The 14389-nt window shown below is 45.3% G+C and overlaps 1 protein-coding gene across 4 annotated transcripts in view; it reads left to right on the top strand.

Annotated features, from left to right (window-relative positions):
* Positions 1–14389, top strand: part of PBK (PDZ binding kinase) — a 103442-nt gene that overhangs the window by 32359 nt on the left and 56694 nt on the right. For all 4 annotated transcript variants that reach the window (XM_030195546.1, XM_030195544.1, XM_030195547.1 and 1 more), the window contains exon 4: positions 1009–1151. In XM_030195546.1, the coding sequence (XP_030051406.1) occupies positions 1009–1151 (143 nt within the window). The remainder of the gene's footprint in view (positions 1–1008; positions 1152–14389) is intronic.

Genomic DNA, 14389 nt, shown 5'->3' with positions numbered 1-14389 from the left:
TAACTTCTAAGTGCAATTTTGTTTTATGCAGTAAAAGTACTGCAGCTTCTCATTAAAACTTGTGAAACAGTAAGAATAGTTAGGTATTGGATGCTTGTATCAGGTAACATAATAACAGTTGAGAGCAGATGAGGACCTCTTGATGAGCAGATGAGGACCTCTTGATGTACTCTGCCTGTTTAATTTTACTGTTATATTTTATGAAACTGTATTGTAATTCGCTTCCAATGATATGCTGAAGCATGTACTCAATCAACTATGACTAAATAGACTCAATCTCTGTTCGTCTTCCTATATTGCCCTTCTACCAACCAAATATAACTGAATTTTGTCTTGTTGTTACTACCATTAAGCTATTCTAGGCATAACCTGCTCTCTAAAGTAGACTTGCTTCATATTCACTTTGATCCTTCTTCCTTTCTACTTAATATATTGATCTCTTGTCCTCTTCTGGATAAAGGTAAACTAGAAAATATTCAAGAACTGTTTAGGGAATTGGGAAGGATCTTGGACAAGTAAACTCACTTTGACCTTTACTGATGTGTTAGTTGTGACAAGTAGTGGTAATGAGATGCTCAGTCAGAGTATGAACACTATATTTGCGCAAAATCATATTTCCTGGGATTATTCCCACTTTTGTGAATGTATCATGGGGCCATTAATGTTTACGTTTTTTTTTTTTTATGTAACGCCTGAAGGATGATGCCGTCAGCATAATGGGTCCCTCTAACATTCTGGGTTGCTTGATTTTTTTTTTTTTTTTTTTAATTTTCTGAGAGAGAGAAGTGCTCTCTTGCCTAGTCACCTACATGATGCTCCTACAGAATCTTGTTTTTGCAAGGCTTTCAGTTAAAGTATTCATTGTTCTGTGCCCGCTCAGCTTGAAGGATCTTATGGAATCAGAACTGTAGACTTATTCAAGCTTAAGCCATTATTAACTATGAGCAATCAATGCAACATAAGGAATAGTGCATAATTATGTATCATACCATTTCACTGTTAATTTAGATCTCCGAGAGGCTTGTCTCAATCCCCTTGGGCTGTGAAGAAGATTAATGCAAAACTTAATAACATGCATCAAAATATTTATGAACAGAGACTCAATGAAGAAGCTATCATTTTAAAAAACCTTCAGCACCCAAACATTATAGGTAAGTTGATTTAACAACATTAAAGTATATATGGAATAATTGTAAAAAGATGAAACAAACCTTAGAATTAAATTACAATGTAGGCATCCACTAGATATTCTTTCAATGTTTCATGTCAGACACTTGTTAGTCTTGCACAAAAAACTTAATGAGAGGTGGCTGTAGACATGTTTCTGATGTTCTGTATCGTCCACTGTATGTTATGCACGGCTTACTATCTTAAACTGTTAAACTTCTGTTGCAAACCAGTGGTGTAGTAAGGTGGTTTAGTACAGCATTGGAGAGAGGTTTCACAGCTAACACTTTGTACAGGTCTTTGGTTGGAGGAGTGGCATTATATGTTAAGAATAATATTAAACTGACAGTTGCAAGTTATATGGAGTAAGGAAGAAGCACTGTGTTTAAACTGGTGAGAGGGAAAGGAAATGTATTTAAATTGGTGTAATATACAGGTCACCTTCACAGTCAGAAGAAATGGACAGAGACTTAATTGAAGAGATTCACAAGATAGCTAGGAAAGGGGAAGTACTACTGATAAGTGATTTTAATATGCCAGACGTCTGTTGGAGTAAGCAAAGGGATCTTGAATTCTCTACAGGAAGAATTGTTATGGGGTAATGGAGCTATTCTAGACCTGGTGCTTACAAATGGGGGAATATTTCTGATGTTATGGTGGGTGATCATTTGGCATCTAGTGATCACCGAATGGTGTGTTTCAATATTAAGACACAGGAGGAGAGGGCTTATTCAAGATTGAAGGTTCTAGATTTCATAAAAACTAACTTCCTTAGCGTCCTTCCGGACCGGACCAGGATTGGACTGATGGGTTGTGCTTGCCTACCAGCAGGTGGAGACTGAGAAAAAACTCTGACTCTAGAGAGCCAATAGGAGCCCTGGCCATGTGACCTTAGCCTCAGTATTTTCTCAGTCTCCCAGCAGGTAGGAAGCGAGCCCTTTAGTCTCTCTCTTTCTCTTTTAGAGGTTAATAATAACAACAATGCTACTTCTTCTTCTGTGCCTAGGAATTCTCTGTTAGACGCTGGTCAGATAGGGATTTCTTTTCCTTTCTTTCTTTTACAGCCTCTGGGGGTGTTAAACTCGGGTGTCCCCGAGTCCCTCCCCCCTTCCTCCCCATCTCCCATACGTAGCTGGGAAGGGCTACCCTTTGTTTAGAAAGGTGTATGTCTTTGGGAGAGGCAGCCACTATAGAATGTTAAAAGTACAAGTATTTTTCCGTCTCCAGCATTTTAACGAGCAAGCTGTTTAAAAAAAAAAAAAGGCAGCTCTGTGCTATTTTATTGCTCTTGAGCGCTTCTTTCTTCTTTCCTAATCTCTATAGGAACTTACAAGCAGAAGTATTTTTCTTTCCCCAGACTTGTAATGAGCAAGTTCAGCTGGTTAAAAAAAAAAAAAAAACAGCCCAGCTTTCTATCCAGCACAGACTGCTAACGAGCAGGTAGCTCTGTGCTATTCTATTGATCTTGAGCACTTTTTCTTTTTCTAATTCAGCTGTTTAAAAAAAAAAAAAAAAAATAGATAGCTAGAAGAAAATAATGTTGCCTGGGCCTTTAATGAGTCATTTGATTCCTCGCAATTTCTTCCTCCGTTTTTAGCGTTTTGGGCAGCGGGCGCTGGCTTGTTTAAAAAAAAAAAAAAAAAAAAAAAAAAAAGGAGCGACGAGTTTCTCGGGCGGAGAGAAATCCGCCATACAGGGGAGGCTGCAGCAGCCCGATCCACTCAGATTATAAGGCATCCCTTCTTGTCTCCTTTCTTGAATTCATATACAGTCTTGTCTCCATCGCCTTCACAATTGCCTGTGGCACAAATTCACCTTTTCCATTAAAATTATTTTACAAGTCTGTCCTTTTTTCATTTTCATTCTATGTGCCCTCACTCCAGAACTTCCTGTCAATTGGAAGGCAACTCACTTACTTCCTGTGCATTTATGCCTTAGGTGCATAAGTATTGCTATACTGTGAAAGACCAAAAGTCCATCAAGCCCAGCATTCATGTCTAATGGCATAGGTGCATAAGTATTGCCATACCGGGTAGGACCAAAAGTCCAATAAACCCAGCATTCATATCTAATGAGTGTGGGTTTGGTACGTCTCAGTGAGGGAGGAGGCTTGACCATGGTACGAGGATTGAGGAGATCCAGGAAATTAAAGGCGGGTGAATCTTACGTCCATTCTGAGCAAATGGTTGAACCTACTCAAAAAAAAAAAAAGAATTTTTTCCTGTCCAGAGTGTGCTACCATAGCTGGTGGACGCCTATCTTCAAAGTTTAACCAGCTATGAGATGCCACAGAGATAGGGCTTGGGGTATGGAGTCCTATTTAGGTAGTGTCCTTGGTCACCCTTCCTCTCCTCCCCAGAACCCAGAAAATGGCTAGTTTTTGCTTAAGCATTAACCGGTCATTTTCAGCAGTACTCTCCCTTCCGTTCTATTTTACATCTGAAAGGATGTTCATCGTGCTCTCAGGGTCACAACTTTTGGTATGGAGACTCCTCGGTCAGTCATAGTGACAGTTCGGCGAGGAGAGTATTTCACAACCTTGGATATGTCAGAGGCTTATTTACATAGTCCTATTCGGCACGTTCATTGCAGATTCTGGCGCTTTACGATTCTAGGTTGACATTTCCAGTTTCGTGCCCTGCTCTTCGGTCTCGCGGCAGCTACGTGCACTTTCTCCTAAGTTAGGGTCGTAGTAGCAGCACCGCTCATGAAACAAGGGGTATCTGCGATTTCAGCTGGGCACACGTCACTTCCAGTACTGTGTGATACCCTTTGGGCTCGCCTCTGCGCCCAGGGTGTTCACAAAGTGCTTGGCTGTAGTAGCAGCAGCACTTCGCAGGCTGGGGGTGCACGTGTTCCCATATCTCGACGATTGGCTGGTGAAGAACACGTCCGAGGCAGGAGCCCTGCAGTCCATGCAGATGACTTCGCCTCCTGGAGCTACTGGGGTTTGTGATAAATTACCCAAAGTCCCATCTTCTCCCGGCGCAGAGACTCGAATTCATAGGAGCTCTGCTGGATTCTCGGACGGCTCGCGCCTATCTCCCAGAGACGAGAGCCAACAACTTGTTGTCCCTCGTCTCGCGGGTGCGAGCGTCCCAGCAGATCACAGCTCGGCAGATATTGAGATTGCTAGGCCACATGGCCTCCACAGTCCATGTGACTCCCATGGCCCGCCTTCACATGAGATCTGCTCAATGGACCCTAGCTTCCCAGTGGTTCCAGGCTGCTGGGGATCTAGAAGACGTAATCCACCTGTCCACGAGTTTTCTCGAATCCCTGTATTGGTGGACGATTTGGTCCAATCTGACTCTGGGACGTCCCTTCCAAATTCCTCAGCCTCAAAAAGTGCTGACCACGGATGCGTTTCTCCTGGGGTGGGGAGCTCATGTCGATGGGCTTCACACCCAAGGAAGCTGGTCCCTCCAGGAACGCGATCTGCAGATCAATCTTCTGGAGTTGCGAGCGATCTGGAACGCTCTGAAGGCTTTCAGAGATCGGCTGTCCCACCAAATTATCCAAATTCAGACAGACAACCAGGTTGCCATGTACTACGTCAACAAGCAGGGGGGCACCGGATCTCGCCCCCTGTGTCAGGAAGCCGTCAGCATGTGGCTCTGGGCTCGCCGTCACGGCATGGTGCTCCAAGCCACATATCTGGCAGGCGTAAACAACAGTCTGGCCGACAGGTTGAGCAGGATTATGCAACCTCACGAGTGGTCGCTCAATTCTCGTGTAGTGCGACAGATCTTCCAGGTGTGGGGCACCCTCTTGGTAGACCTCTTCGCATCTCGAGCCAACCACAAAGTCCCTCAGTTCTGTTCCAGGCTTCAGGCCCATGGCAGATTGGCATCGGATGCCTTCCTCCTGGACTGGGGGGAGGGTCTGCTGTATGCTTATCCTCCCATACCTCTGGTGGGGAAGACTTTGTTGAAACTCAAGCGAGATCGAGGCACCATGATTCTGATTGCTCCTTTTTGGCCGCGTCAGATCTGGTTCCCTCTTCTTCTGGAGTTGTCCTCCGAAGAACCGTGGAGATTGGAGTGTTTTCCGACCCTCATCACACAGGACGAAGGGGCGCTTCTGCATCCCAGCCTCCGGTCCCTGGCTCTCACGGCCTGGATGTTGAGAGCGTAGACTTTGCCTCTTTGGGTCTGTCAGAGGGTGTCTCCCGCATCTTGCTTGCTTCCAGGAAAGATTCCACTAAGAGGAGTTACTTCTTTCTATGGAGGAGGTTTGCCGTCTGGTGTGACAGCAAGGCCCTAGATCCTCGCTCTTGTCCTACACAGACCCTGCTTGAATACCTTCTGCACTTGTCTGAGTCCGGTCTCAAGACCAACTCTGTAAGGGTTCACCTTAGTGCAATCAGTGCATACCATTACCGTGTGGAAGGTAAGCCGATCTCGGGACAGCCTTTAGTTGTTCGCTTCATGAGAGGTTTGCTGTTGTCAAAGCCCCCTGTCAAGCCTCCTACAGTGTCATGGGATCTCAATGTCGTTCTCACCCAGCTGATGAAACCTCCTTTTGAGCCACTGAATTCCTGCCATCTGAAGTACTTGACCTGGAAGGTCATTTTCTTGGTGGCAGTTACTTCAGCTCGTAGAGTCAGTGAGCTTCAGGCCCTGGTAGCCCAGGCCCCTTACACCAAATTTCATCATAACAGAGTAGTCCTCCGCACTCACCCTAAGTTCTTGCCAAAGGTCGTGTCGGAGTTCCATCTGAACCAGTCAATTGTCTTTCCCCGTCCTCATTCCTGCCCTGCTGAACGTCAGCTGCACACATTGGACTGCAAGAGAGCATTGGCCTTCTATTTGGAGCGGACACAGCCCAACAGACAGTCCGCCCAATTGTTTGTTTCTTTTGATCCCAATAGGAGGGGAGTGGCTGTGGGGAAACGCACCATATCCAATTGGCTAGCAGATTGCATTTCCTTCACTTACGCCCAGGCGGGGCTGGCTCTTGAGGGTCATGTCACGGCTCATAATGTTAGAGCCATGGCTGCGTCGGTAGCCCACTTGAAGTCAGCCTCTATTGAAGAAATTTGCAAAGCTGCGACGTGGTCATCTGTCCACACATTCACATCCCATTACTGCCTGCAGCAGGATACCCGACGCGACAGTCGGTTCGGGCAGTCAGTTCTTCAGAACCTGTTTGGGCTTTAGGATCCAACTCCACCCCCCGAAGGCCCTGTTTGTTCTGTTCCAGGCTGCACTCTCAGTTAGTTGGTAAATTTTTTAGGTCAATCTCAGTTATGTCCTCACCGTTGCGAGGCCCAATTGACCATGGTTGTTGTTTTGAGTGAGCCTGGGGGCTAGGGATACCCCATCAGTGAGAACAAGCAGCCTGCTTGTCCTCGGAGAAAGCGAATGCTACATACCTGTAGAAGGTATTCTCCGAGGACAGCAGGCTGATTGTTCTCACAAACCCGCCCACCTCCCCTTTGGAGTTGTGTCTTCCCTTGCTTTGTTTTGCTACATATGGGACTGACGAACACGAGCCGGTTCGGGCGGGAAGACGGCCGCGCATGCGCGGTGCGCATGAGCGCGCGAGGACTAGCAAAGGCCTTTGCTAGTGAAGTTTCCGATTGGAGGGGCTGCCGTGGACGTCACCCATCAGTGAGAACAATCAGCCTGCTGTCCTCGGAGAATACCTTCTACAGGTATGTAGCATTCGCTTTTCACTTGATCTGTTGGCTGTCTTTGACTTAGTTGACACACCCTTTTACTATCCCGCCTTTTTTCTCTCTGATTCCAGGGTACAGTTCTTTCTCACCGATCATATAAGGTTGTAACTGACTCCTCTATATCCTCTCCCCACCCGCTTCTGTGTGGTGTTCCCCAGGGCTGTGTACTATGCCCTCAATCTTTTCCTCAGTCCCCTCACTACTCTCATCCAATCCTCACGCATAAGTACATAAGTAATGCCACACTGGGAAAAGACCAAGGGTCCATCAAGCCCAGCATCCTGTCCACGACAGCGGCCAATCCAGGCCAAGGGCACCTGGCAAGCTTCCCAAACGTACAAACATTCTATACATGTTATTCCTGGAATTGTGGATTTTTCCCAAGTCCATTTAGTAGTGGTTTATGGACGTCCTTTAGGAAACCGTCTAGCTCCTTTTTAAACTCTGCTAAGCTAACCGCCTTCACCACGTTCTCCGGCAATGAATTCCAGAGTTTAATTATGAGTTGGGTGAAGAAACATTTTCTACGATTTGTTTTAAATTTACTACACTTCAGTTTCATCGCATGCCCCCTAGTCCTAGTATTTTTGGAAAGTGTGAACAGACGCTTCACATCCACCTGTTCCACTCCACTCAATATTTTATATACCTCTATCATTTCTCCCCTCAGCCGTCTCTTCTCCAAGCTGAAAAGCCCTAGCCTCCTTAGTCTTTCTTCATAGGGAAGTCGTCCCATCCCCGCTATCATTTTAGTCGCCCTTCGCTGCACCTTTTCCAATTCTACTATATCATTTCTTGTTACTTTTATGCTGATGACATTTTACTTCTCTTCCCCACAAATCCAGTCCATTACCCCACTTCAGAACTGTCTCACCTTTATTTTCTGAATGGATCACTGATCATAAGATGGTCTTAAACTCACAAAAAACAGTAGCTGCTGGTTTACCGGGGGTCCTTCCATTTCTTCCTCCCCCTTCACTTTCTGGGGACAGATATTCTACCAGTTAACTCCTTCCGAAACCTAAGGGTTATCCTTGATTCTCAACTTCCCTTTGCACGCCATATTTCTACTGTTTGCAAATCTGGTTTCAATATTTTATGTCAGTTGCACTTGATTCGTCGTTAATTCAACCCAGAAGCTTCTCACTCTCGTACTGTCCCTTCTAATAACAAGACTCGACTACTGTAACATTATTTATCTTGGCTGTCCCTGCTATTTAATTATAAAAGCTCCAATCTCCTGCAAAACACAGCTGTTTGTCTTCTCTGTCATGCATATCGTTTTGAGTGCTCTTCACCTCTGTTAAAAAGTCACCGTTGGCTTCCTGTTGAGCAAAGAATCTTGTTCAAACTTATACTTACTTTTTAGGCTTTTAGGTTGGATCTTCCATGTCATCTTTTTAGTCTTACCGTTCCTTATTCTCCTGCTCACACTTTATGTTCAGTCAGTGATCACCTTTTGTTTCTCCCTGGGCCAAAAAAGGCCAGCTTGGAGTCCACATGTCGCTGTGCTTTCTTTTTCGCTGCCCCCTTTCATTGTAACTCTCTTCTGAAAGAAATTAGATGTGAATCATCGTAAAATAGATTTAAAGTAGCCTTAAAGACCTGGCTTTTTACGCCTGCTTTTTATACTTAACCAGGTTTCTTTTCTTTCTCTTTCCTTCTTTTGGACTATTTCAGTACCTTACACTACCCCTCTTCTCCCTTCCCTCCCTCCCCCTACTCCACTCCTTTCCCTTTCCCTGATCCAATCTCTCCCTTGATTGTAGCTTGTATGGATGGCTTTTATATTTTCTATAAATATTGTAGTTCCTTTCTGTTTCCTTTGACTTGTTTTTAATTCTTGTAAACCGCTTTGATCTGCTAAGTTGGCAAAGGCGATATAGCAAGTACTATGTGATACTCGCCAGCGAGCCTTCTCAGGAGTAGCCCCCATGCTTTGGAATTTACTCCCAAAGGGGCTACATATAACTTGAGACTACCTCTACGTCAGGAAGCAGGTGAAAGCCTGGCTCTTCTCCCAAGTCTTTAATACATACGGTGACCGACTATACACTCATTCTGCACCTGGACTGGCTTGCTACACAACTGTAACTTAGATCAGTTCCTTATCTCTTAACTATACAAAGAATGTTCCTTGAGTTTAGCTAACCTTCGAATTATCCCAACTGAATCTGTACCACGCATCTTGTTCCTATCATATAGCTGCTGTTAGTCCCTCATCTGTATGGTAAGCCATATTGTAGAAAATCTTTAGCATCGTATCTGTTGAATGTTCTAATGCATGCTTATTAGATATATCATTAGTATTAGGCTAACATTTTATTATATCTCTGGTATTTGAATTCCAGTGCTGTTAAATGTGTATATTTCACGGTAGTTCTATTAGGTTTCAATTTACTGTTTTCAAGTTTACCTCTTATTGTATTTATGCTTATTCTTGGTTATTTTACTATTGTTATGCTGTTAACAAAATTGTAAGTTTTATATTAAACTGTACCTGCAGTACATCGCCTTGGGTGAATCTCTTCATAAAGGTGGTTAATAAATCCCAATAAATAATAAACTAAACTAAATCTGAATTTCTTATCAATTATTTCTGCCAGTGTTCACGGATGAAAGGCCAGGGGTAGGACCACAGAAAATGCTAATGGGGATGGATGGTAGACCAGGACCAATCAAACATATAAATGGCAAGTGACCGACTCACCTGCAAATGTGCAGTAGAGACTTCCTTCTCTGTCCCGCCCTCGCGTCAAGACGTGATGATGTCAGAGGGTGGAACAGAGAGGGAAACGGAGTCGGACGCTGCCGCTGGAGCCTGGAAACGAACATCGCGCGCACCAACCTCCACCCCCCCCATCCCCGCCGCCGCTCCCGCCCCCCTCCGTATTGGGCCCCCTGCACTGACCTGACAGCGCCTCTCACCTCCGTGTGGAAGCGCTGCAGGCAGCAGCAGAGCTTGCACACGGAGGTGAGAGGCGCTGTCAGGTCAATGGAGGGGGGAGGGAGCGGCGGCGAGGAGGGTAGCTGGAAATCTCGCCCGTTTTAACGGGCTTAACGGCTAGTTCTCAGAAGATTGTGTTCATGAGGAACTAGCTAAACTAAAAGTAGACAAAGCGATGGGGCCTGATGGGATACATCTGAGGGTACTCAAGGAACTCGGAAAAGTTCTGACGGCTCCACTGTTGAGCTCTTCAATGCTTCCTTAGAGTCTGGAGTGGTCCCGGAGGACTGGGCGGATGTGGTCCCTCTGCACAAGAAAGGAGGAGGTTGGGAATTACAGACCTGTCAGTCTGACCTCGGTGGTGAGTAAACTAATGGTAACACTTCTAAAGCAGAAGATTGAGATTTCTGAAATTGAATGGACTGAAGGACCCGAGGCAGCAAGGTTTCACTAGAGGCAGATCTTGTTGGACTAATCTGATTGATTTCTTTGACTGGGTGACCAAACAGTTGGACATGGGAAGAACACTAGATGTGGTGTACTTGGATTTTAGCAAAGCCTTTGACACGGTTCCACACAGGCGACTGATAAATAAACTCAGCGTGCCCTCGGTACGGGCACTGAAGTGACTAACTGGGTTAAAAACTGGTTAAATGGAAGGAGACAGTGGGTAGTGGTAAATGGAGCTTGCTCTGAGGAAAAGGATGCTATCGGTGGTGTACTGCAGGGATCGGTCCTCAGGTCGGCTCTTTTTTAGCATCTTTGTGAGTGATATTGCGGAAGGATGGTCTCTTTGTGGATGATACCAAACTCTGTAATAGGGTGGACACACTAGAGGGTGAGGATAGCATGAGAGAGGATCTAGTGAAACTTGAAGAATGGTCTAATAATTGACAACTAAGATTTAATGCTAAATAGTACAGGGTCATGCACTTGGGTTACAAAAATCCAAGGGAATGGTACAGTATAGGGGATGAAGTGCTTCTGTGTACGAAAGAAGAGTGGGACTTGGGGGTGATTGTGTCTTAATGATTTTAAGGTGGCCAAACAGATGATAAAGGCAACAGTCAAAGCCAGAAGGATGCTTGGGTGCATAAGGAGAAGGATGACCAGCAGAAAAAAAAAGGGTGATAGTTCACCTGTATGAGTCTCTGTTGAGGCCCAATTTAGAATACTGTGTGCAATTCTGGAGACAGCACCTACAAAGAGATATAAACAGGATGGAGTCGGTCCAGAGGTTGGCTACCAAATTGGTCAGCAGTCTCTGTCATAAAATATATAGGCATGAAATATTAGAAACCGTTATTTTACTTTTACCTTATGTATTATATTTAATTTTTATTTTGCTGTGAAATTAGCTATAAACCTATTCACGTACTATTTTATAAATGTGAAGTGCTCAGTAAAACACACATCGCTCTGGCTCGTCAACTGATCAGCAATATGTAGTGCCCAGCATCATTGCACTTCAGCCCTCCCTCTCTCTTTCTCATTTAGCATGGAATATATCTCAGAGTTATATCAGACTCAATAGTATACTTTACTTTAAATAAATGAGTACTTAGCTAGGGCTGGTGCAGTGGTCTCTTTCAAATACTGAAGAGTACTTCTCAGTGGATATCCGGAGCGGTGTGGGTGGGTGAAACAAAATCGTGCCTAAAATCTTCCGACTTGCTAGTCCATTGTGTTCCGACTTGCTAGTCCATTATATTAAACTCCCGGTTAGCCGCGGGAGTGAAGGGCGTCTCACCTTTCAGTATGATATTGAATGACGGGAGTATACCCTATTCCACTTAAGTTCTCCTGAAGATGCTACAAGCAGCAAACACCATGAGTGTTGAGAACTGAGAAAATCGAATAGAGAACTGGAAACTAGAAGAGAAGTAAAAGCAAGAGGGAGTTTAATATAATGGACTAGCAAGTTGGAAGATTTTAGGCACGATTTTGTTTCACCCACCCACACTGTTCCGGATATCCGCTGAGAAGCACTCTGCAGTATTTGAAAGAGACCACTGCACCAGCCCTAGCTAAGTACTCATTTATTTAAAGTAATGATACTATTGAGTCTGATATAACTCTGAGATATATTCCATGCTAAATGAGAAGGAGAGAGGGAGGGCTGAAGTGCAGTGATGCTGGGCACATATTGCTGATCAGTTGACGAGCCGGAGCGATATGTGTTTTACTGAGCACTTCACATTTATAAAATAGTACGTGAATAGATTTATAGCTAATTTCACAGCAAATTAAAAAATAATACATAAGGTAAAAGTAAAATAACGATTTCTAATATTTCATGTGATAAGACAACAGTCAAACCAGGACAACTAGTTACCCCAGGAGTAGCATAGTACATAAAATATATAAGGACAGCCTTATGAACCTCATCATGTATACACTGGAAGAAAGGCGGAAGAGAGGGGATACGGTAGATATTTAACTACGTCAGTGGCATTAATGTATAGGAGGTGAGCCTTTTTCAAATGAAGGAGAACTCTGGAATGAGAGGGCGTAGGATGAAGTTAAGAGGAAATAGGATGAAGTTAAGAGAAAATAGGAGTAATCTAAGAAAATACTCTTTCATGGAAAGGGTGGTGGATGCATGGAATGGACTCCCGGTGGAGGTCGTGGAGACAAGGGTTGTGTCAGAATTTTAAGAAAACGTGGGATCTCTTAGGAAAAGGAGGAATTAGTGGTTACTGAGGATGGGCCATGTTTCTGTGATAAATGGTAATGTAGTCATTACTATTGCTGTTTGACCTTACAATATTTACTATTATTTTAATGCTAGCTTCTAGTTAATGTTTAATTTATGAATCAATCTTATTGAAATAGTTGCAGCACATACAAATGTTAAACAAGCACAGTGATATATTTTATAAGTTATGGGCAGAGTTTTAAAGGGGTTTAAGAGGGCAGAATGTCCTGTCCACTTACACCATGATCATGGGCCGTCCCTAGATAATCAGTGGCACTTACTTGCACAGTGCCACTGAATATCCTCTCTGACTTCTACAATACTGTACAGTTTTGTACCTAAGCAGTCTATGGGTAGAGTTGGGGAGAAGCTGGCAGTTATGCAGGCACCAGAGATATTCTGTGCCAGTGACCAACTGCATAGCTAACATGGCAAGTTGGACCACTCAAAAGGCAGCCCTAACTTTTCCTGGTTAGTTATGCGGGTGCTGGCGCTTTAAAACCGCTGACAGCCAGAGGCTGAATAATGTGCGATTTGTGTATCTATTTATACTATGATATAAACCAAGCTTTTTTTGGTCAGAAAAGGCATCAAAAATTGAACCTTGGTTTCATATTCGGGTCTCTCCCCCCCCCCCCCCCCCCCCCCCCCCCCCCCCCCCCCCCCGAACTACCACTTCCTTACTGCTTCCTACCCCTCCCCTCCCCTCCCCCCGACCTACTATACAGCCCTGGTGTTCTATTGGCAAGCTGGGGCAGGAGCGATCCCCACATTCTCCGAGGACAAGCAGGCTCATATTCTTACATGTTGGTCTTCGTCCGCGACGGCCCAGGAGACGGATGAAAACTTCAAAGCTAATGGAAAAATCTTTGCGAACGTTCCACTGCGCGGGCCAACCCACCGCACATTCGTGGGCGGCTTCCTGCCCGTGACGCAAACATGCAGCACTCAGTGTTATTTCCTCCGCGGTCCTACACGGTCAGGTTTTGTTCTACTGCTGTAGTTTCGTGCTCAGGAGACGACGACGGTGTTTAGCGCTGTTTTTTTCTTTGTTTTTCGTTGTTTTACATCTCACCTTTACCTAAAAAAAAAATTCCTGTAGTTTTTTCCTTTTCTTAGAATTTTCTTCACCCTTTTTATGTGTCCTTGTTTTCTGTCGCGGCCGCCTTTTAGGCTGCTCGGCCGGGTCTTGCCCTTTTGATAGGCACCATCGAGCCTTTTGATTTCGCCAACGCTATTTTTCCGCCCATGTCATCGAAGACTCCCAGCGGCTTCAAACGTTGTACTCGCTGCAATCGGACCATCTTGAGCACCGTCCCTCACGTGTGGCGTCTTCAGTGTCTTGGGCCCGACCATCTTCTAGCTTCTTGTAAGCTGTGTAAGTTAATGAAGAAGCGGACCCAAGTGGCTCAAGAAGCTCAGCGTGAGAAACTTTTTCTTCAGCAGTCCGGTCCTTCGATGTCGGCTTCGACCTCGGTACCGAGGGCATCGACGTCGAGGGAGGCAGCGACACCGAGAGTGCAGGTAATGGCTGCTGAGAGACTGCATCGAGCTGGGAGCACTGAAGCATCGAGTGGGTCTCCGCCCAACTCGAGGCCTCCTGCTATACAGGCCCCCCGGTACCGATCTTCGTCGGACCCAGCCCCGAGGAGGCGTGTGGATTCCTCGTCCTCCTCTTCGATGCCGAGGAGTCTCAATGAAGGGCGTCGAGCGAAGGCTAAGAAGCACAGTCATCTATCTCCTTCCAGACATGGTACCGAGAGCTCCAGGGAGCCGAGGGAGTCAGCACCCGAGAAGCGTCAGCGCCGGGAGGATCGCTCACCCTCCATTCAGGAGGTGCCGATGCGTCGGTCATCTGGCAGCCTGGTACCGCCTCTCGAGCCCCAGCAGATTC

Source organism: Microcaecilia unicolor, chromosome 3, assembly GCF_901765095.1.
Source record: "Microcaecilia unicolor chromosome 3, aMicUni1.1, whole genome shotgun sequence".
Taxonomy (NCBI): domain Eukaryota; kingdom Metazoa; phylum Chordata; class Amphibia; order Gymnophiona; family Siphonopidae; genus Microcaecilia; species Microcaecilia unicolor.
Note: the sequence above shows the minus strand (reverse complement) of the source record. Positions and strands in the feature narration are given on the sequence as shown.